Here is a 22,056-nt window from a genome sequence, read left to right on the forward strand (position 1 = left end):
TGCTCTCACCTCTCTGTGAAATTTTCGAGCCTTTTCGGTTCTGCTCCCAAAGATTCAATTAGTCGTTTGCGCTTTACGTGATGTGCAGCTGGCACTGTACTTAACTGGAAATGGCAGAAATAGTCTAAAATAGAACAACTTAAGAAAAAGATTATGAAGCTGTGAGCAAGACACATTTCAGGGATCAGGAAACACCACTAAGGATGGGTAATCTTGTGTGGGAAGGGTGCAGCAGCACAAGAGGGAGGGTAGGGTAGGCATCCGCAAAGAGCCTAATTGAAAAGAATGAAGTCAACTATTAGTAAAAAATAGGTATGGGTGAACGGCAGTCAGAAGCAAAAGCATGTATGTTCACAAGGTTTGTTTATTTCCCTACAAGAAACCAGTGCAAAAAATATAAGTGCAGTGTCTTTAAAGAAAATCTTACGTGTGGTTAAACACACAGATAAAGACTATTTACACTGTATCTACAAGAAAAATCTCGCTTGGGACTGTGGTGCAAACTCGCTCGTTCCAAGAGCCCAGGGGCACCTCCTGATCATAGTGGCATCTGGTCTCTTGAGCATCTCTCACTAACATTGTAATACTAGCACCGGTGGAAAAAGCGTCGCCCTGGTGCCGTTAATATCTGAGGCGTGCAGCGAGCTGTATGGCTTGAGCCTTAAGATGTTGACAAGGTCACTGATTGTCGGAGAGGAGGATGTACTGGGTGTGGCTAGAATAATTTCATAGGCGACATCTGCCACTTGGCGGAGCACTTAGTGCGGGCCTCTGTACCACAAGAGAAGTTTCTCAGAAATGTCACCTTTATAGAATGGTAAACACGAGGGAGCTTGGCCAAAAGCGGACATCACGGTGGTGCTTCTGGTCCTCTTGAAAAACTTGCAGGCACCTGCCATGGTGGAGTAGTGGCCACTACGCCAGTCGCAGCGAAAGTCGCTGCTAAGCACGAAGCCGCAGCATCAAATCCCGTCCGTGGTGGCCTCATTTCGATAGATGCTAAATGCACAAATGCCTGACTGCTGTGCATTGGGTGCATTTTAATGAAACCCAGGTGGTCAAATTTAATCCATAGTACCCCACTGCAGCATGCCTGGTATTCCTATCATGGTTTTGGCAAGTAAAACCCCAGAATTTATTATTTAGAAACTTTAGAAAATTTAGAAAGGCAGAATGATGCTCGACAACTTGCATGCAAGCAGATAATAATAATAATAATAATAACCTTTATTTATTTCCATCAACGTGATGGGGGAGGTAAGGGAAAAAAAGCTGTAACAGACAGCTTGACTAGTTCCCGCCCCCCCCCCCCCCAAAGAAAAAAAACATTCCATAAAGGCAGACAGTTCAGCTATCGACAGCAAAGAACATTTTTTGATTGTACAAAAATAATACGTAGAACTACAAGCATCTTTGTGGCGTATAAATATGCACATTCCCAAACATGTCAACATGTAACTGTAGTAATGACATTATGTTTATAGGACACTGTTGGAAGACATATGTAAACAGCATACACACAACAACGGCTTATTAACATCTGCATAATGGTATATCATGAACATTCGTCACTACATTTCACAATGAAAAAAGAAAGAGTTCAGGAAGCACGTCAGAAGACAAAAAGAAATGTGATATTTATTTATTTATTTATTAGTACCTCAAAGGCCCCATTGAAGGGGTATTACATGAGGGGGTGGAATTTCCGAAGTACATTTTTTCTATGGATGATCTGAATGATGATGAGTCGATCTGATCAACGATGGCGTTTGGCAGGTCATTCCAGTCCCTTGCTGTATGGACGAAAAATGATGACAGATGCGCAGAAGTGCGAGCAGGGGGCGGGTAGACGGCCTTCCCGTGGTTTGTGCGACTTGAAATGCGATGGGCGGGGCTGATAATGGAGTTCAAAGATGGATGATAAAAGAATTTATGAAACAGACACAATCTGGAAATTTTTCGGCGGTTAGCTAAAGTTGTGAGATGAGCATTACGTTTTAGTTCAGTTACACTTACATGGTAGGAATAGGCGGAGAAAATGAAACGAGCTGAGCGATTTTGTACAGATTCAAGAGTAACGGAAAGGTTATTTTGATGAGGGTCCCAGATCGCGCATGCATACTCTAATTTGGGGCGGATAAGTGTTAAGTAAGCAAGGGATTTCACTGATGGGGGTGCTAGTCGCAGGGTTCGTCGAAAGTAACCAAGGACGCGATTTGCCTCGTTAGTAATCTGTGAAATATGAAAAGACCAATTTAGATCAGATGTCAAATGGATGCCTAAATACTTATAAGTTGATACTGAAGCGATTTCTGCATTCCTAATTAGGTATTTTGAAGATGGTTGTGAGTGACGTCGGTGGAATGATAGCAGAGATGTTTTTTTTTTCACATTTAAGGAGATTAGCCATGAATTACACCAGGTTAGTACGTGCTGAATGTCAGACTGAAGAAACAAAATGTCATCGGTGTTAGTAATAGGCCGGTAGATAACGCAGTCATCGGCGAATATGCGGATGTTAGAACATATGTTAGCAGGCAAATCATTAATATATATGAGAAAGAGAAGGGGGCCCAAGACGGTGCCCTGACGTACCCCAGATATAACAGAGGAATAAGAAGATGAACATTTATTAGCAAAGACAAACTGCTGCCGATTAGTGAGAAAGCTGCATATCCAATTAAAAACATGTTCGTTAAGATTGAGACGAGAAAGTTTTAGGAATAGTCGTTTGTGAGGAACTTTGTCAAAAGCTTTTTCAAAATCGAGGAAGAGGGCGTCAATAGGAATGTTAAGGTCAATGCTAGAGCTAAGGTCGTTAATAAAGAGGGCTAACTGTGTTTCGCAAGACAAACCTTTTAAAGATCCATGCTGGTTAGGGTGGAAGAAGTTGACGGATACTAGAAATTTTATAATTTGAGAGAAAATTATATGTTCCATTAGTTTAGAAGTGATACATGTGATAGATATCGGTCGATAATTATGGCGAGAAGATGAAGGCCCTTTTTTGGGGACTGGGATGACCTTGCCTATTTTCCAGTCATGAGGTATAATGGCTGATGAAAGCGATTGCTGAAATATATGAGACAGTATGGTGCTAGTTGCATTTTAGCAGGGAAGAAGTTTGGGCGTGTTGGTGGTATGCATTCAGACTGGGATACATAGCGCAAAAAATTACACAGGGACAAGCAGAACACAGGACGAGCGCTAACTTTCAACAAATGATTTATTGCAGCTGGTGAGTATATATATACTCACTGGGACGCCACTACAATAGAGCAGACTGAAGGGAAGGAGGAAAAGACAGTCATGTGACTACTATGCCCAAAAATTCAAGCTCTTTCCTTGATAAAAATATAGACGGCGTGCTAACGCACTCTTCACCTGCTCTGGCTATCTCAGCTGCTTCCACAATTTCCCTCGTAATCTTATTCCTGTGGCGATAGACAACAACGGTTCGTTCGAATAGCGGGAAGCATGCAGCCTTCGCGTCACACTTTCTACAATGGGCAGCCAGATGCCCATCTATTGCAATGCTCTCCACTTTGTTGCTATGCTCCGCCAGACGCACGTTTAAACATCTGCCCGTCTGGCCCACGTAGTACTTCCCACACGAGAGTGGGATCTTATACACAACATTGCGGGTGCATGCAACAAAAGGAAACCAAAGCCTGGTTGCGCTACCGCGCACAAAGAGCCGGTGCAGGGCGGGTGCGGCTGGCACGGTGCTTCCGCTATGTAGGCAGCATTCCAGGACTGAGAAGTTCCAGCATTCGTGACAGCAGCGCAGCAGGTGTGGGAACCGGGTGACCATGAACAGGCCAGGAAGAGCAGCTGCACGAAGTAAAGGCGAGTCATTTTAACGTGACTTCCTTTGGAAGTGCTGCCGAGTCCACTGAAGGGGGTGTTGATTCCGGGGGGCTTTATACGTGGTGATGGCGGTGTAGATTGGGATGCTGATAGTCCTGGGAGCACGATAGGCAAGCTGTATGGTGATTCCGGGTGTGGCGCTGCGGGGCAGGAACGTCGGTAGTTGGGTAGATCCTGTGCCGGTGCAGGGCGGTGCGGCTGGCACGGTGCTTCCGCTATGTAGGCAGCATTCCAGGACTGAGAAGTTCCAGCATTCGTGACAGCAGCGCAGCAGGTGTGGGAACCGGGTGACCATGAACAGGCCAGGAAGAGCAGCTGCACGAAGTAAAGGCGAGTCATTTTAACGTGACTTCCTTTGGAAGTGCTGCCGAGTCCACTCGGTATGCCAATTATACATACCATTATACCAATTATGCATACCAATTATACATACGAGAACAATGTTCAGGGAAATACAACTGACGCAGAAAAGAACAATTTTAATACCAATTATGCATACCAATTATACATACGAGAACAATGTTCAGGGAAATACAACTGACGCAGAAAAGAACAATTTTAATTGCTGTTTTGATGTGTGTTCTATTTGTATAGCGTGTCTGTGACAAAAATTTAATAATTCTGGCAGCTTTCTTTTCATCATTTGCTGTCCATAGGTTGTTCTACACGTTTCTACGTTCCAAAGTTCCCTACTACGTGTATCGTATAAAGGAGCTTTCTTAGACAGAGAAGCTAAAGCTGAGAGAAAGTTTATGTTTTCTTTCACATCCTTTTTATATGTTCAACACAGACGGTATGGATACATTTGAGTTATTTTCATAATTTCCAGCTTTTCAAACAAAGGCTGAGACGGATGATCTCGAGGAACACCGAGAACATGTCGCAACATTCTTTTTTGCATTGTAAGAATTTTACGTAAATTTGTAACAGCCGTAGTTCCCCAAACTAAATGTGCATAATTAATATGAGAGTGAAATAATGTATTGTAAAGAATAACCTTGACCTGCAGAGGCAGTATTTCTTTATTAATGTACGTAGCTCTTACGACACTTGAAATCTTAGAAACAACATGTTCCACGTGGTCTTCCCAGGTTAAGTTCTCGTTGAACACAACGCCAAGAGTTTTGAATGCGCGGAGTATTTCTATTTTTGAATCGCCCAACAAAAGATCTGTATTTATAAAAACGCTCTTATTCCTTGGACGGAAAAATATGGCTTTCGTCTTGGCCGTGTTTATTTTTAATGCATTAGCACTTGACCACTCAGTCAAACGCGATAGGGAGCTATTTGTTCAGAAATTAAGTCATTCGGACATGCAGCTGAGAAAAGCATAGTCGTGTCATCAGCATAAATGATATGTTTAACGTTCGGATTAATACATATAATGTCATTCAAATAGATATTAAATAAAAGTGGTCCAAGGATACTTCCCTGAGGTACTCCTGATGTTATTGTTTTTTTATCGGAAGAGAAACCATTGAGGTAGACATACTGTTGTCGATTTTCTAAATCAGATGCTAAAAGTGCTAGTGCATTACCACAGATTCCATATGTATCTAACTTTTTGAGTAAGATTGAATGTGTAAGAAAATCGAACGCTTTTGTGAAGTCTACAAAAACACCCAAGGCTACTTCTTTTTTTTCGAAGGCGTTTAAAATAAATTCTTTCTGCTCCAGCAAAGCCTGTTCCGTCGACCTGTGTTTACGGAAGCCAAATTGTGACTGGGAAAGTATACCATATTTATCGCAGAAATTCATTATTTTGGCGTAAATTACTTTTTCCAACCCTTTAGAAAAAATAGGGAGTATGGACACGGTCTGTAGTTTCCGATGTCAGTCTTATCGCCTTTTTTATAGAGCACTGTCACCCTAGCAATCTGCAATCGTTTTGGAAACACTCCCTGTAAAAAACACAAATTAAATATGTGCATTAGGCACGGTCAAATTAGTTCTAATACATGTTTGACAGGTGCAACTTTTATACCGTCTGCGTCGCTGCTTTTACTGTTATTTAGTCCTCGGAACGCCGAAATAACATCAGGCTCTATTACAGGACTTAAAAAAATGGGATTTCTGGTTTTTAGTTCTAATATAATCGAGTGCTCCTTCAGTCGGACGTTCTACTTTAATATCAACAAAGTATTTGTTAAATTCTTCCGCTAAACGAGCGCCTGTGATCTCTTCATTGTTACTTTCAATCTTTGTAACAAAGCTGAAGTTTTTGTGGCGATTTAGAACTGTATTTAGTTTTTCCCATATTTCGTTTGTCTTTCCTGCAGAACTCTGAAAGAAATTGCAAATGTAGTCATTCCTGGCACTCCTAATCTCCTTCGTTAATTTATTGCCGAATACTTTAAAACGTCTTTAGTATATCTGGGTCGCGTGTAGCCATGAATTTTGCATACAATTTATCTCTAATGTCAATCTTTCTGAGAAGTTCTTTCGTAATCCATTGCTTACGTATCTTCTTTGGCTTCGAAAAGACTTTTTTGGGAAAACATTTATTGTATACATCTAAAAACAGACTCAGAAAGATATTAAATGCACTTTCAGCATCTGTCTCGTTCAGCACAATACGCCAATCTACACCAGAAATTTGTAATTTGAAAATTTCCATATTCGTTGACGAAAAGTCTTGAAAGTATTGCTGTGTGGGTTTCGTTTTACGCATATGCTTATCTAAACACATATATATAGCGAAGTGATCACTTATATGTGTGTACATAATTCCAGCCTTCATATTAGATGCATGCAAGTTGGTTATAAACATATCAAGCAACGAAGAAGATGTGGGAGTAATTCTGGTAGGCTTATTAATTACATTCATACATCCATAGGCTTTAATTAATTGCTCAAATTCCCGTTTTGCGGGCAGATCTCCAAGCATATTAATGTTAAAATCTCCACCGATGATTACAGATAGCTTATTTTCATTTGCAAAAGTAAACAAAGAATCTAGAAATACTAAGAAGTTTTGCACATTTCCGCTCGGAGGCCGGTATATTACGCTCAATAGTTTTTTGTCGACAGTCAAACATAAAATTTCATAGTCTTCATGAACGCAAGAAAAATTCGGCACTTGGTCACAGACAAGATGGTTCTTCACCATCATTGCCACACCTCCTCCACGAGAGGTAGTTCGGTTTACCAAATAGGTGTTGTAGGAGGGTAAGCACAATGCATTAGCTTCTTCTGTGTACCAGGTCTCCGTAAGCATAATGATGTCAAAAGCAAAATCAAGCTTGCTGAACAAAATTTCGAACTGAGCGGATTTTTTCTTAGCTGACTGGGCATTGAGGTGAAATAGCTTAAGTGAACTGTCATAGTCCAGACCACAAACATCTTTAAATTCGGATGGTGTAATGTAATCTTTGTATGAAGCCATAATAGGGAAAAGAAAAAAAAAAGAAACTTAAGTCTATTTAATCTTGGCTAAGTCCTCCTTGCATTTTACATGATGTACTGTTGTTCCATCTTTCTGGCGGACGAAAACTTTGTCGTTACGATGCCAGGCGTATTTGAAATCGTGCAATTTAGCCCATTGCCTGGTTACCTCAAGCAATACCCTGCTGTGTTTCGTCAGATTTTCCTGAATGTAGCAGCTCATTTTTGACTGGTTGAGTTCTGTTTTTTTTCGTAAAAACTGAGCCTTCAAATCCTGTCTTGTAAAATGTGCTATGATACCTGGTATCTTATCTTTAGGTGCTGGAAGTCTGTGCAAAACGACAATGTCGTATTTAGTTATTTCTGGAATGTGAAGCTCGGCTACCACTTCGTTGATTTTTGACAATAAGTCTTCGTTTTCACTGACGGGTATGCCATGGAACTCGAGATTTAGTTTTCTGCTTTGCCATTCAAGGTTGTTTAGATCTTGAGTTATCTGTCGTTTTTCAGTTGCGCGGTCTTGAGATTCAATTGATTCGACTCGTTTCTTTAGCTGCGATATTTCTTTGTCATGATTGCGCATGTGTACCAGAACTTCGTCATATTTGTCTGACATCACTTCCACTGCGTGCTCAATTTTTTCTACTGTGTCCTTTAATGTCATGAGGCTTTCTAGTTTTGCATTAATACCTTGAAGCACACTCGCTATGTCTGCATCTTGTTCTTTTTTTGTTTTGTTGCTTTGGCTACCTCTCGGCTTAGCTATCTTACATGTTTGGCAAAGCCAACCCTTCCGCCATGCTTCGCTTTTTGATTTGTAAGTTGATTCAGCTACCCCTGAGCAGTTACCGAAATGGTACATGAAGGAACATTCTCCGCACACCATCCCTTTTTCACAACTTTCCTTACAACCAGGACATGCATCGTCGTCTGAAAGTGGCATGTTTGCAAGGAAAACAAACCCACATAAAAAGAAGAGCAGGAATACTACAATGGCAGCAGCAGTGGCGACAAGAACAAGAGGCAACTAAGTACAACCTACAGAAAACTAACTGGATTCCAACTAACCTGCAATTTAATTTGCAGAACAGAGGTTTAGCGCTTGTCGACACGCCGCTACTGCTGCCAAGAATGGTAGGACATCGCCTCCGGTGCTCTTCTTATACTTGGTAGCGCCCAATGCTGGGCGTCGCTTCTGTCGGTGCTGGCTTAACACATGTCCCGGTTGAACATGACGATAGTGCAGCAGATAGCAGGCTTTTCCCAGTCCGATGATGCCGTCATTGGAAATCGGCGGCTTGTTCTGGTGTTCCGTAGTGCTTCAACGATGCTCCGTAGATGCCTGCAATTTGCAGAACAGAGGTTTAGCGCTTGTCGACACGCCGCTACTGCTGCCAAGAGCGTAGTCAACGCGGGCGATTACGAGCATATTTCTTGGTTGAGGTTGTAGTGGTTCGCATTCCCATATAAGGACATGCTCATGGCGGGCACAATATCATAGATACAGTAAAGGTATTCGATGCCTGATGCAAGGTGTCTTTTGGTAGCGTAGGTTCTTGGCCGTGCAATAGGTAGAACAGGGAATAGCCAGCATTGTCGACATGGGAACAGCTGTAGGTGAAGGTAATGTATGGTAGAGCAAAATCCCAATTTTAGTTGTTGGCTGAAACGTATTTCAACAGCATCTGTGTAAGGGTTCGGTTCAAACACATGAGGTAATTTGTTTATGCTGGTTAAGGCAGACGTGTGACCTTCGACAAAAAAAAATAACAGTACCGCCATACGGATTAAACAATAAATATGATTGCAACCTGTTAGAATATTTCACCAAGACTCGTAGCATTACTAGCAGAATGAATATTGTAGTAAACATAAGCTGACTAAGTAAACATGCATTGTGTGGCCAGCTCAGGCACACAAACACAAAGAATTTGATGACCGCAAGCAGCATCAGTTAGACCTACAGGGTCTTGGCGATAGCTTTGTGTGGCCTCGCATTCCCATATACAGTAGGTACAGTAAAGGTATCCAATGCCTGATGCATTTATGCCAGTTCTTCAGGCTGCGATATTAATGCTTTGTGACACTCTTAAAAGGAATAGCGTAGAGCAAACTTTCACAAAAAAATCGACTTTCCAGTCTTTCCTGAACAATGTTGTCTGTGTCACGCGTGCGCAATTTATTTAGCCTAATAGTGACATTTTTCAAAACCTACGTGGTGTCTGGCTACGCCCCCTTTTACACATATACGTGATACACTAAGTAAACATGCATTGTGTGGCCAGCTCAGGCACACAAACAAAAAGAATTTGATGACCGCAAGCAGCATCAGTTAGACCTACAGGGTCTTGGCGATAGCTTTGTATGGCCTCGCATTTCCATATACAGTAGGTACAGTAAAGGTATCCAATGCCTGATGCATTGATGCCAGTTCTTCAGGCTGCGATATTAATGCTTTGTGACACTCTTAAAAGGAATAGCGTAGAGCAAACTTTCACAAAAAAATCGATTTTCCAGTCTTTCCTGAACAATGTTGTCTGTGTCACGCGTGCGCAATTTATTTAGCCTAATAGTGACATTTTTCAAAACCTAGGTGGTGTCTGGCTACGCCCCCTTTTACACATATACGTGATCTGTACTTCTACCATGTTGACAAAAAATTTCATAGGAAAACACAGGCTTTCTCTAGGTTTAGCGGAATGGTTATTGCTCATCTGGCAACAGCAAAAGGCTTCCTAGGGTCGCTCGTCTATTCTGGGGCCGAATCTCATAACGGTTTGGTTGGGGAACCGTTCCTTTGGCCTCACCTGACTGGCCAAAATTTTGATTACGTCACAGGTCGTCAGAGGCAGTGGGGCGGTATCGCAATTTTTGAATACGTCACGCATCTGTCAATCATCTCCAAAGCGAACTGGTCGTAGGAACCGGCGAAGGGGTAGTCCGCTTTGGGTTCCTTTGCTGTGGCTTGGCTGTGGGCTTGCGGCCCTGGCCGCGCGCGCCGGTCGCGCGACCCCGGAGGCACGCGGGCGTAGCGCGCGCGTGCGTTGGTTGCTTCGGAGGCTATTACTTGCCTTCGTCGTCTGCTTGGCGTTGCTCTTTCAGTATCAACCGCGGCTGGAAGTGCAATGAGTTGCACCGCCCTTGCCGGCTTTCTAAGCAGACCTTTTGCAGGCTACGCTATCAAATGGAGGAGACACGAGTGCAAGCGTACCTGTGGTCATTCCACGCAGAGGAAAGAATATTGCGCGCTGCGGTTCACCGCCACCGGCCTGCAGCTCCCAGAGGTCGGTCGGACGTGAAGCATTCATCGAAATGACCTAGATCTCTGCTGCCGACACTATCCACAAACTTGCTCTCGCACTTACTGTGTTGGCCGGTAGAAGGGCTGAGTCAGCTTTCCCGTGACCTCCTCTTCAAAGCCAGGGCCAAGCGGATATTTGCAAGGTTAGAGCGAATTCCCCGTGCTATCGCCAGCGTGCATAGCTCGCAGATCGCCGTTCAGCAATCAGAAGGGTTCAAACTAGGCTGGTTCAACGCTCCCTTCGTTCGGCTGATAAAACTATACAGTCAGAATGGGAAGATATTGTGGAGATCTCTTATTTGGCTGCCCCCCTTTTTCTAGTTCGGGAGTGCAACACTTCGTTCCTCAATTTCATGGCACAGCGCGCACCGTCAGCACCACACTCTTCGATTTTACATCGCGCACGCAATGCAGGGCCCGTGTAGCAGAATGTTTGATTTCAAGTTCCATTGCTTTTGTCACGCGACGCGCCGTGGCGCAGATCGCAGGGATAGCGGCAGCGTGGCGGCGAGCGAGTCATGTCCGAGCCGATGACGAAGGGCGAAAAAAGACGGAAAACTGATATAGTCGGCTAGTAAAGGTGTCCCTAAGAACCAGTTCACGGTTTTGTCGCGCTCGCTTCTTAAAAGTGCTGGCAGTGCGTTCCTGTTGCATGCATCGTGCGAGCTCCTGGTAGCAGACGACATAACGTTGCGCTCTGGTATAGCAAGCGTAATGTATTTACGCTTGCTATACTGCCTGTCGGCTGAGAGTGAAAAAGATTGACGTAAACGCCAGGCACCACACGTTTATACTTCGAAACTTGGCGTACAATATTTAATTTATATTTTACATTTATTTAGCAAGCAGAAACATTCTGCAATTCCTAGATTAGCGCGTCATATAATGACGTACGTTTCAGGGGTGGCACCGTCTCATCTATTGGTCGCGTCCTCCCCTTCTTCCACCACCGGCTTGGAAGTGGCACATTTAGTGACGTAAGCGCTGGAGCGAACGGTTCGTATTCTGAACCGTTATAAGATTCGGCGCCTGGACAGTCCGTAGACGCGACGCGAATAAAATGGTGCTGGTGGCCCCATTTTGCTTTCGTAACGTGACGCGACGTTTTGGCTAACAAACTGAAATGAAGGCGCTGGACGTAAGGTTCTCGGTAAAGCAAAACAGTTTTCCTCCGCAGTAAAAATAAAGCAGCTAGCTCAAAGCGCATGATTATTCCATCGAAAACGCTTCTCTCTTCCGTCGTCTGCTGCGTAGAAGCCGTCGTCTGCTTCATAGCTAGGATGCGTGTCCCTGGGAAATGGAGTGAGTCATCGTATGTTGGCGCCAACGCACTTGTTTTCTTCCTTGAGACAACATACGCGACCTACCAGTGGTGATGCGCGCACGTTCAAGGCCACCTTATCGCTATCTCGTGAAACGCAAGTGACTCAGCCCGACTCGGCTGGCTGAGGAACGGCCGAATATCACCGATAGCGTCGCGCGCGCCAGAAATATCCACCAGCGCGACGCAAGCGCCGGCGCTGCCATCTCTTGTTCACTTCATGGTTACTCGCACCGCGGGAGAAAACTTCAAGGCGGCGCCTTGCGTACATTTCTTTTTATAAATTGAAAAGACGCTGTTGTCAAAACTTTTGATTGTGCGAAAAGGCATTATTCTTGATTACAATACAAATGCAGCAGTGAAAAGTGGATAAAAGTGGAAAGCTAGAACCAGGACTGCTTCGTGGGTTGGGGCTCGCCGAGGCCTGCGCGTGCCGGATCGGCTGCGCACTATCGCGGAAAGCCAATGTTTTATGCGAACACCCCCTGGCACGCTTCGGCCTCCGCGGCCCCAACCCACGGGCCGCACTGCTTCCAGCTTTCGTCCCCCCGCTACCACTTGTGTGCCCTGGAGATCCTGCACCGCCTGCTTTATTAGAGAGTTTTAGAATATGGGGCCCCAAACGTTTCCGGGCATCCAAGGAAATAGCGTCGAAGCCACTGCGCATGCGCGAGACGCGAACTGCGTCTGGGTTTTGCGTTGGGCACGCTATTTCATTCATTCAGCGGGAGTCCCAAAAGTTGCCCTAAAAGATTTGCGTAAACAAACATGGTGGCACCCATCGAAGCGACGGCTCTAACCTAGCACCAAAGTCGGTTCGATTCGTGGTAACGCGTGAAGTTCGCAAGCTAGGAGAAGTGATTGCGGTTATCGCTTTCTCTCCACTAGCGTGTGTTATGAAGATTGATTCGTTAGACGCCGTTGAGTCGGAATTCGATTACAGATTTTATGGCTCGTAGGCCTAACACGGCTTAACTTGGCTGGTAAAGATACGTAAAGTTGGTTACTCCGAACTAAGGGCAACTAATTGTTCGCTACTTACAGAATAACCTCTAAATTGTGAATAACGTGAATACACGAAAGTCAAGATTACTGTTCTTATTATAAAATGGTATAGTTTATTTATTTATTTCTAATAGCTTTTCTTTGACGCTGTAGTGGCGCTGTCAGCGCAAGACGCTATCCGCAAAAGCAAAGCCCTATTCTAAACCTCTTTACTCCTGCTTGCCCCAACGCTAACTCCCGCAAAGCTCTTTGGGGCGCCAACTATTGGGGCCCCTATTCCAAAACTCTCTATTATAACCTCAGGTGCTCTCGTGAGGTCTCCGTTTGGCTGTTACATGTGCCGTCCTAGAGCAGTGCTTGTAAAAAATCCAATCTGTCGTCGTGACGAAGAAAGAGACCCGCGACTTATACAACACCAGTCAGAAGCTTTTAGACACAGCCATCACCATACCCACTGCCGTGCCCACTGCCGCACCGCGTAGCCAGCCAGCGTAAACGAACTCGACCGCACTCCGCAATGTCGGCATGTCTATAGACCAGAACACGCTAGTCTCGCACCCAGACTAACCGAACGCATACTCTCGCACCCGGGTTGCCCGGTCGACCGGCGCTATTTTGTACTGGGCTGCCAAAGTGTGTTCGCCGGCGACCAGTAGACATGGCAAGCGCCAGCTCTAGGGCTCCAAAGTGCGGAAATGTGCCCGTTCACACGGATCCAAAGTAGAAGAAGTCATCTGGGCATCATTGCGCCGTGTTTGGATGCCAAAGCAACCAGCGGAAAAGGAGCAGGTTGCTTAGCGCTGTTTGCGAAGAGCACAACGCACGTAGGGAATCGTGCCGGTGCGGTGTTTTCAGCCTGCGCCGATTTCCATCCGCAACGAAGAATGCCAAGCTGCGCCACCGGTGGATAGCTGCAGTGAATAGGAAGAACTACCAACCCAGTGAAAATGCACGAGTGAGTATTCGATGTGTGTATATTTTGGTGCCACGTTCAACTTTGCGCCCGACGAACGTAATACGTGTAACAAGCAGGTTTGCTCCGAGCACTTTCTGGGCAACAAGCCTACAGAGCAGAATCCCGCGCCGGTGCTTCGCCTTGGCTATAACAAAAAGGCAAGCCTTTTCGTGTTTTCATTCAGGCAGAGCTCCCGACGGTTAAGCGGAACAGTTGAGTTTGCGGTTAGCGATACTTGCAGCTGGTGCACGGAATGACCATTAAGCGTGAACGACAAGTTGTAGGCCTTGCTGGTGAGCGTTATTGCTAATGAAAGTAAACCGAAGTCTGCTCGTCACGTAGCATGCGTCCACAAAAACGTAAACGACGACTACTCGTCGCCGAAGGTGTTCTTGCAGCGCACCTACCTTTACGAGCTGGTGTTGCAGGTGTCATTCGTAACGAATTCATTTGAGCCTCCTGAGCTTTAAACTGCGTGCGGGCTGTTATGCGGGGCAAAGCGCAAAATATTTCCGTTCATATGGCGAGGAAAATAAGGTGCTCAATTATTCTTGTATTTTGTAACAAAATTTTGATCGTTCTCACTAGTTTTTTTCTTACTGTTTTCTTTTCTAAGGGAACGCCAACAATCCGATGGCCTCGCACAAGCGAAACAGGTCTGGTACCAGGTAGCTGCAGTTGGTGGGGATAATTTCTTGGAATGCAGGTGCGGTTGTTGTCTTGTACCAAAGGGGTCCTGATGATGCAGCTTTAAGTAGGCATGGTAATTTTACGTGCCCTGTCATGGTTTGTGCAACTGTACAACACCTGCATCTGTCATGCTCGCCCTGTTATACGGGCTCTGAATGCACGTCTAGTTGAACATTATAACTACTGTAGTACCTCATTTTCCAATGAGTGCAGGTTTAGCATCATATGCTGCTTGTTCGAGTTCTGTAGGCTTTTGTTCTTGATGTTGTACTCTTAAGTGGTTGCAGGATACAATTGGCCTGGTGTATTTTCTATTTCATTTTGAGAGGACTTTATATCTTCGCAACAGTGATGGCATGGGAAAGAACTACAGCCATTCTTACTATAACATCTATTTTGTTTTCAGTGTGCAGGTGGTGAAGGTCAGGCGTCTGCTAACTAGGCAGTCAAACGACCTCGCCAGTTGGTTGCCAAACGCGGCCAACCCAGTAGAGACCATGACAAACAAGACCAAACTGAAAGTGCAGATGACAGTGTTCTGCGTGCTTTCATAATATATGGCACCAACACAGTGCTGTAAATTCCTTCACAGGTTACGTGCCAAAAAGCTCACACGTATTCTAGCATATAGCGCGCGGTTTGTACAAACGTAATAGCGTACCTACCCGATGTATTCGCTTCTGCAGTCTGCACAGCACGCAGTCTGGCCATTGCGGACTTGCATGAGGTCTTGAAGTTTGATTGAATCCAGACAGCGAAAATGACAGGTTAGAAAAAACGCGAAACACGCCTTCCGCCCAGCTAAAAAGCCCAAGTTTCGCTTTCGCGCCGGGTCGCATCTCCCGGCGTGGCAGCCCAGGCCTGCTACTTCGCGGCGCTTGGGATAGATGGCGCGACCGGCGCTCATCAATATGGCGGCGCCCTTTGAATTCACGGTGTTCTGGTGTATAGGGGACAAACGGATACAAGACGCGCTGAGAAACCTCCTCCGTAGTGCCTAGGCAGAGTCATATATTTAAGGAGCAAAAGCCCCCAGATTTTCTCTCACGCCCGCTCTTATTCGCGCCTGCGCACAAACGGCTGGCGATCCCTCAAATGAAAGTCTGGTAGCCTGATCAGGCGCCACTCTTAGCTTTGTGAGCTAGCCACTGAAAACTCTGCTGCAATTCCTTGAGGCATACGCTGCGGCGCTGCTGCAGTGTGATAGCAAAATAAAAATATTCAGTATGGTTTCTCACTCGGCACCTGAAGGACAGGGAATACAAAATACTGCTGCTTCCACACTGCTAAAATGCCACCTTATAAGCATAAGCTGTAATAACTCAGGTCAAACACTCTAGCTACGATCAGGGGCGCTTGGGTAATCCTACGTGGATGAACGCGAACGCATTGCGACGTCTTCGCAGTGATGGATTGTTTTAGCAAACGTAATGTTTTCACGTTGCGCTGTGTCATTTCACGTGCCTCATTCGCGTACTTGCGTGGACGTCCAAAGGAGCCGGGTGCAGCTGCTGAGTGAGATGTCGAAGGTTCGTCCGTCGGGGCGCACGGCAGAACTCGCCCAAGTCACCACACCGACTTGTAGCGCGCCAGTGCCACCGGCGCCTTGCAGAGGGCAGTATGGGAACGCGGGCATGGTGGCAAGCGGCATCGGAGTCAGCTCAGGAAGAAGACGGGGTGCGTGCGAGCAGTGGCACGAGCGCGTCTCCTTGACCACGTGACTTTTTGTAACATCTCCGGCCAAGCAGCCGGATTTTCCGCTTCATAAGGCATATAATGCTTTCCTAATAATTAAGTGTGTGCGATGTGGAAATCGAACATGGAAATCGAAGGCAAGTACTAAGTCAAGTTTAAGTAAAGAGGAGTGGTCTAGAGTGCCTAAGACGTCAATATTATCGCGAACAGAGCCTTAATAATCGAGAAGATGAGGTAAATGCTGGACATGATTAGAGACTCCCCCATGACATTCAAGTACTTGCCCGATGACGAAAGCGCTCCTCAGTTAAATTCTGCCACTAGTACTCAACCACTCAACATGTCACTAGTACTCAACCGAAAACATCATTGCATTGTATTTTAAGACGAAATGAAATGCTACTTGTTCAGTTCTATTTTAGTTCATGGAAAAATAACTAATTGCAATCACCCGCGACAACGACGCGGGCAGTCGAAAGGTTTTGTTTTCGCTCGACTCCGCGCCGCCCAAGCTTTCGCGTTTCAGTAGTTTTGTTATTGCATCGTGCTGCGCTGGTCTTGCTGGCTCGCGAAACTCGCGCAAACTGCAAGTAGCCCAGAATTCAACTTCCACCAGATGTCGCGGGATGCGCCACTTGCCCAAAAAGCAGCTGCGGCGGTGAATGCACCGCTCTGGATGGATGTTCTGAGCGTCCCCCTTGGAACGGGGCGGTGGGCTGCACCACCATGGTCTTGCTATTATACTGCCTAATGTCATACCTAGATTAAAAAAGAAAAAATGAAGAAAAAAACCCGACGAACTTCCATAACCAAATTTTCTGATCCCCTATTGCGAACTTTGCTTTCGTACGTCTCCGTCTTTTGTCGTTTCCCTAATTTTTTTCCACCAATCTGCCTATCGCCTCTTACTAATCTCTATTGCGGACATGTTTACTTTCCCACTGCTCTCGCTAAACCCAAGGGCTTCAAGGAGGCCAGTGGTGCCTAAATCGACCGCTGGGCAGACGTCTTCTTATTCTAATAAAACATGATCCATCGTTAGCTCGGTACCGCCGTCTGTCGGGCGCCGTTTGACTTACCGACGGCAGCAAAGGGTGGTGATGGCGCATGCAACGTCAAATCTTCTCCGGTTGTGTGGCGGGAGATTTGAATTTCGAAAAAGATATTCTGACCCCTCGGATGCAGTTTTATCGAAAACGAAGTGTTTTCTTGGCACGAAATAAGCGTTGCGAGGTTTCTGGAATGGTATTTAAGCAGTCCACGTCGACTTAGTATTTGCCTTTAGTGTCCCGAGAAAAAAAAACCGGTTGCTCGAACCACTAACACTTCCCTTTCTTTATTAATACGAAGCATTCTTTGTATCATTTTTGGCACTTTGCAGTAAGTTGATAGGTTCGCGTCTCGCTTTAATAAAAAGAAAATAATGAGTGACCTATGGTATGGTATGGTATGAGGAACTTTATTTGGTCCTGAAGGTCAACCATAGGTTGACGCGGGCCGCTCCCACGTTGGGACTGTCAGGCCGAGCCCTTCAGCCACATCGCGGGCCTTCTGGACTACCCGTAATTGGTCAGAGAGTGATTCGCTATGTAGCATTTGCCGCCACCATTCTTCTTCCTTGTCACAGTCTGTGAAGACCGCGGGGCACTGCCAAAGCATGTGGTCAAGAGTAATGATGCCATTGCACTTATTACAGTTGATTTGAGTTTCCCTCTCAGGATAGATCCTGTTAATAAAATATGGACTTGGGTATGTTCTAGTCTGTAGCAAACGTAATGTGACCGCTTGGGCTCTGCAAAGCTTACCGTGTGGCAATGGGTACTCCCTTCTGCTTAAATAATAATGCTTCGTGATTTCGTTATATGTTAATAATCGATCCCTGTGTTCCCCGGGTGAAGTGTAAGTTGCTCGGTCTTGAAGAGCACGGCTAGAAAGTCCTCGTGCTGCTTCATTTGCCACCTCATTGAGGTTTCTCCGAGCTCCGTCCACTACCCCCAGATGTGCAGGAAACCAGCGGATTTCAATCCTCTCACTGTTGACCTTCTCTAGTAATTTTGTTGCTATCCGTGTCACATATCCGTTGGTAAAGTTGCGTATGGCTGTTCTAGAGTCGCTGTAAATATGTGTCCACCGATTAGCCCGAATGGCTAAGGCGATTGCTACTTGTTCTGCTACTGTTGGGTCCTTGGTATAGACGGTGATGGCATCCCGTATGTTACCTTGAGTGTCTACAACAACGGAGGTATACGCATCCTTATTTTTAACCCAGGCAGCGTCAACGAACACCGCCTTCTGCTTATGTTGATCTATGTCTTGAAGGAGTGCCTTCGCCCTTGCCTTTCGTCTCTCGAGGTTATGTGTCGGGTGCATGTTCCTAGGGAACGGGGTCGTCTTTATTGTTTCTCGTAGTCCCGCTTGCAATTGTGTTAGTAATTCTCCTTCGTTGGTGTGGTTGTTAATTTCTACGCCAATTTCTTCAAGTAGCGCCCTCCCAGGTCGTGTCCCCATTAGTCTCTCCTGGTGGGCCACCTGCTGAGCCTCAGCTATCTCTTCTAGTGTGTTATGCAGCCCTAGGCGCAATAAGCTATCGTTAGCCGTGCTGATGGGAAGTCCTAGTGCAGTCTTTATAAGTCGTCTGATTAAAGCGTTTAGCTTGTTCTTGTCAGCCTGTGTCCACTGTAGCATGCCAGCCACGTACGAGAAGTGGCAAAAGGCGAATGCATGTACCAATCTTATGGCACTGTGTTCTCCTAGCCCCTTATGCCTGTCGGTAACTCTACGCAGAAGCCTAATGACTTCTTCTGACTTGTTAGAGATGTGTTGTATCATCCTGCAATTAGATCCATTCGCTTGCAGGAGAAGTCCTAGCACTCTAATAGTCTCCACCTGCCTGATTGGTTCTCCATTCTTCGCGTATATGTCAATGCGGGGTTCTTCCTCTGGGATATATCCGTTCGGTTTGCGCCCACGCTTACTGCTCCGTAGTACCAATAGTTCAGATTTCTTAGCAGAGCAGTTCAGTCCCATACCCTCAAGTGTTGTTTCCACCACATAAATGCTTTCCTGTAGTTTGGTCTCTGTTTGTCCCATATTACCTTCGGCACTCCAGATTGTTACATCATCTGCATATGTAGCAAAGTGGATACCCTCAATCTGCGCGAGACCTCGAGCCACTTTTGACATTGCCAAATTAAATAACATGGGAGATAGGACGGACCCTTGTGGTGTCCCACGATTCCCAAGTTCCAGAGTTGTCGATTGGAGTTCGCCTAACCTGAGACAAGCAGAACGGCCACCGAGAAAGGCTTTAACTATATTGTGCAATCGTTTACCCAATCCCATCTCCGAGAGGATATTCAATATGGCCCTGTGCTTGATGCGATCAAAGGCCTTTTCTACATCTAGGCCTAGAAGAGCTCTCGTATGCAGCGGGCTAGCAAGAATAAGGTGATGTTTGATTAAAAGCATTGCATCTTGAGTCGAAAGTCCAGGACGGAAACCGATCAGGTTATGCGGAAGAAGATTTCTGTTTTCTACATACTTAGTAAGTCTATTGAGTATGACATGCTCCATGGTTTTGCCCAGACATGATGTTAACGATATGGGTCTTAGGTTATCTAGATTTAGTTGCTTGCCTGGTTTGGGAATAAGAATTGTGTTAGCAATTCTCCATTCCTTTGGATAATCACCATTTTTCCAGAGTTCGTTGAAATACTCTGTTAAATATGTTATAGATTCATCGTCCAAATTTTTCAACAGCCTATTGGAAATGCCATCTGGACCGGCAGCAGATCTACTGTTGAGGTCGTACAGGGCTGCGCGAACTTCGCTTTCTGTGAAGTCTTGATCCATAGGCTCACAGTCTGCCCCTGTATATTCAGGCGGGTCTGTACTCTCATTGCTATCCTTAAGCGGTAAATACTTAGCTGCAAGCCGATCCAGAATGGCCTCCTCCGTTGTGTCCTGACTCTCACGATGGACGAGTCGTGCTACTGCTGTTCTCCTATTAGATTTCGTGTCGTTCTCATGAAGCAAATGTCTAAGTAAATTCCAATTTCCACCACGTCTGATTCGACCATCTATGGAATTGCAAAGCTCATCCCATTGTTGTTTCTGTAAATTTCTGGAGTGTTCTTCAATCTCCCTATTCAACAATGATATGCGCTTCCTGAGTCTACTGTTCAGACGTTGCGTTTTCCATCTTTTTAACATAGATTGTTTGGCTTCAATCAAGTGCGCCAGCCTACTGTCCATGATTTCGATATCCTCCTCTGTGGTAATATCCTTCGTTGCCGCCTTTACATCTTCCCTGAGCTGAGTGGTCCAAGTTTGGAGTGTTTTCTTTTCTCCTTTCTCTGTCTCAGCTCTGCTTTTCCTTGCTTTCCGAAAAAGATCCCAGTCAATGTAGTTAAAATGCTTTATCTCATTACTTGGTGTTTCCAATAGTATTTGCAATATGTAATGATCGCTACCCAGGTCAATATTGGAGTTATTCCAGCCAGCGTTCGCTAAATTTGATACGAAAGTAAGGTCTGGGGTGGAGTCCCTGCATGTAGATGTACCACACCTAGTGGGATAAGCTGGGTTTGTGATGAGGGAGAGATTAAGATCTGTAGCTAGGTGCCAGAGTCCATCCCCTTTCTTAGTATTCCAGCGATATCCCCAGGTTTGATGTGGGGCGTTGAAATCTCCTCCAATAATGAGTGGAGCGTACTTAGTAATAGCCATAGTCTTATTAAGAAGTGCCCTGAAACTCTGTTTCATGTCGCTAGGGCTGCTATAAACATTAAGACAAAAGAGGCTTTGCGGTTTGCTTCTATTCCTTTTCAGAATTATTTCCACAAGTAAGTATTCTAATTTGTTTAGTCCAAGGTGCAAATCATGTTCTATGTAAGGTATTTTCTTATCTACGAGCGTGGCTAGCCCCCTACCCGGCTCTTTGTCCCTGCATGTCGCTTTGTATCCGGAGAGGCTAATGTCATCCGCCAAGGTTTCCTGCAGCATAATAATTTTCGGTTTGATTGCAGAGTTTTTTATTAACTGCATGAGAGGTGCTTTTTTGTGATAAAATCCTCGGCAATTCCATTGCCACACGGTAAAGCTCCCCCTGCTAGCCATTGCTTATAGAACCCGCCTTACTGCTACCCGCTAGAGTACGCTTCGTAGAACCCCCCGACGCGCCAGGGAGTGATCTGACGCTTTCTGCTTCTGAGGGTAAGTACTCGTCGTCCTCGCCTTGCGCTTCTACTTTGGTAAGCCTCTTTTCAGCCGTCAATCTCCATTTCCATAACTTATCAACTTTGAAGTTAGTTTTGTCTATGGCATCTCTAAGTTGTTTAATCGCCTCCTTGATCTCTTCCAAAGCCGAGCACACTGTCGTTTCTACTGGGCGCATTGCCCGCTTCTTTGGAGCTGGTGTGTTTTCTTCATCCTGACTGTTGTCATTATTCACCGGTTTGGCTATTGCTACTTTTGTGGAGCTAGTCTGCGAGTTCTTGCGAAGTTCTACAACCTGCTTAGTAAGTTCTTCATTTGCCTTTCTCAGATACGTTACTTCCTTAATTAGCTGTTCTACCCTGGCATCATTATCTCCGACCGGCCGCCCCGCACCGCTCTCCGCGGTCCTCACAGTACCTTTCACTTTGTCGGCCCAGGTTGTTCCAGATGTCGTCTTGTCGCCAGGCGTCTGCCCTCCTCCTTCGAAGCGCACCTGCACTTCACGTGATCTGGAGCGGCTTCTGCCCTTCGACGGCGAGCGGCGTCTTGACCGTGTGGGGCTCCTTGAGCGCGTGCGCCCCCTGGTGCCCGTTTGGGCATCCCATTGCAGCTGAGGTG

The 22,056-nt window shown here is 45.6% G+C and overlaps 1 protein-coding gene across 1 annotated transcript in view; it reads left to right on the forward strand.

Annotated features, from left to right (window-relative positions):
* Positions 1-3,905: 3,905 nt before the first annotated feature.
* LOC139059837 (uncharacterized) overlaps positions 3,906-22,056 on the forward strand; it is a 226,877-nt gene continuing 208,726 nt past the window's right edge. The window contains exon 1 of the mRNA XM_070538248.1: positions 3,906-4,200. Within this exon, the coding sequence (XP_070394349.1) occupies positions 4,164-4,200 (37 nt within the window). The 5' untranslated portion in view covers positions 3,906-4,163. The remainder of the gene's footprint in view (positions 4,201-22,056) is intronic.

This window comes from Dermacentor albipictus, chromosome 5, assembly GCF_038994185.2.
Source record: "Dermacentor albipictus isolate Rhodes 1998 colony chromosome 5, USDA_Dalb.pri_finalv2, whole genome shotgun sequence".
NCBI lineage: Eukaryota > Metazoa > Arthropoda > Arachnida > Ixodida > Ixodidae > Dermacentor > Dermacentor albipictus.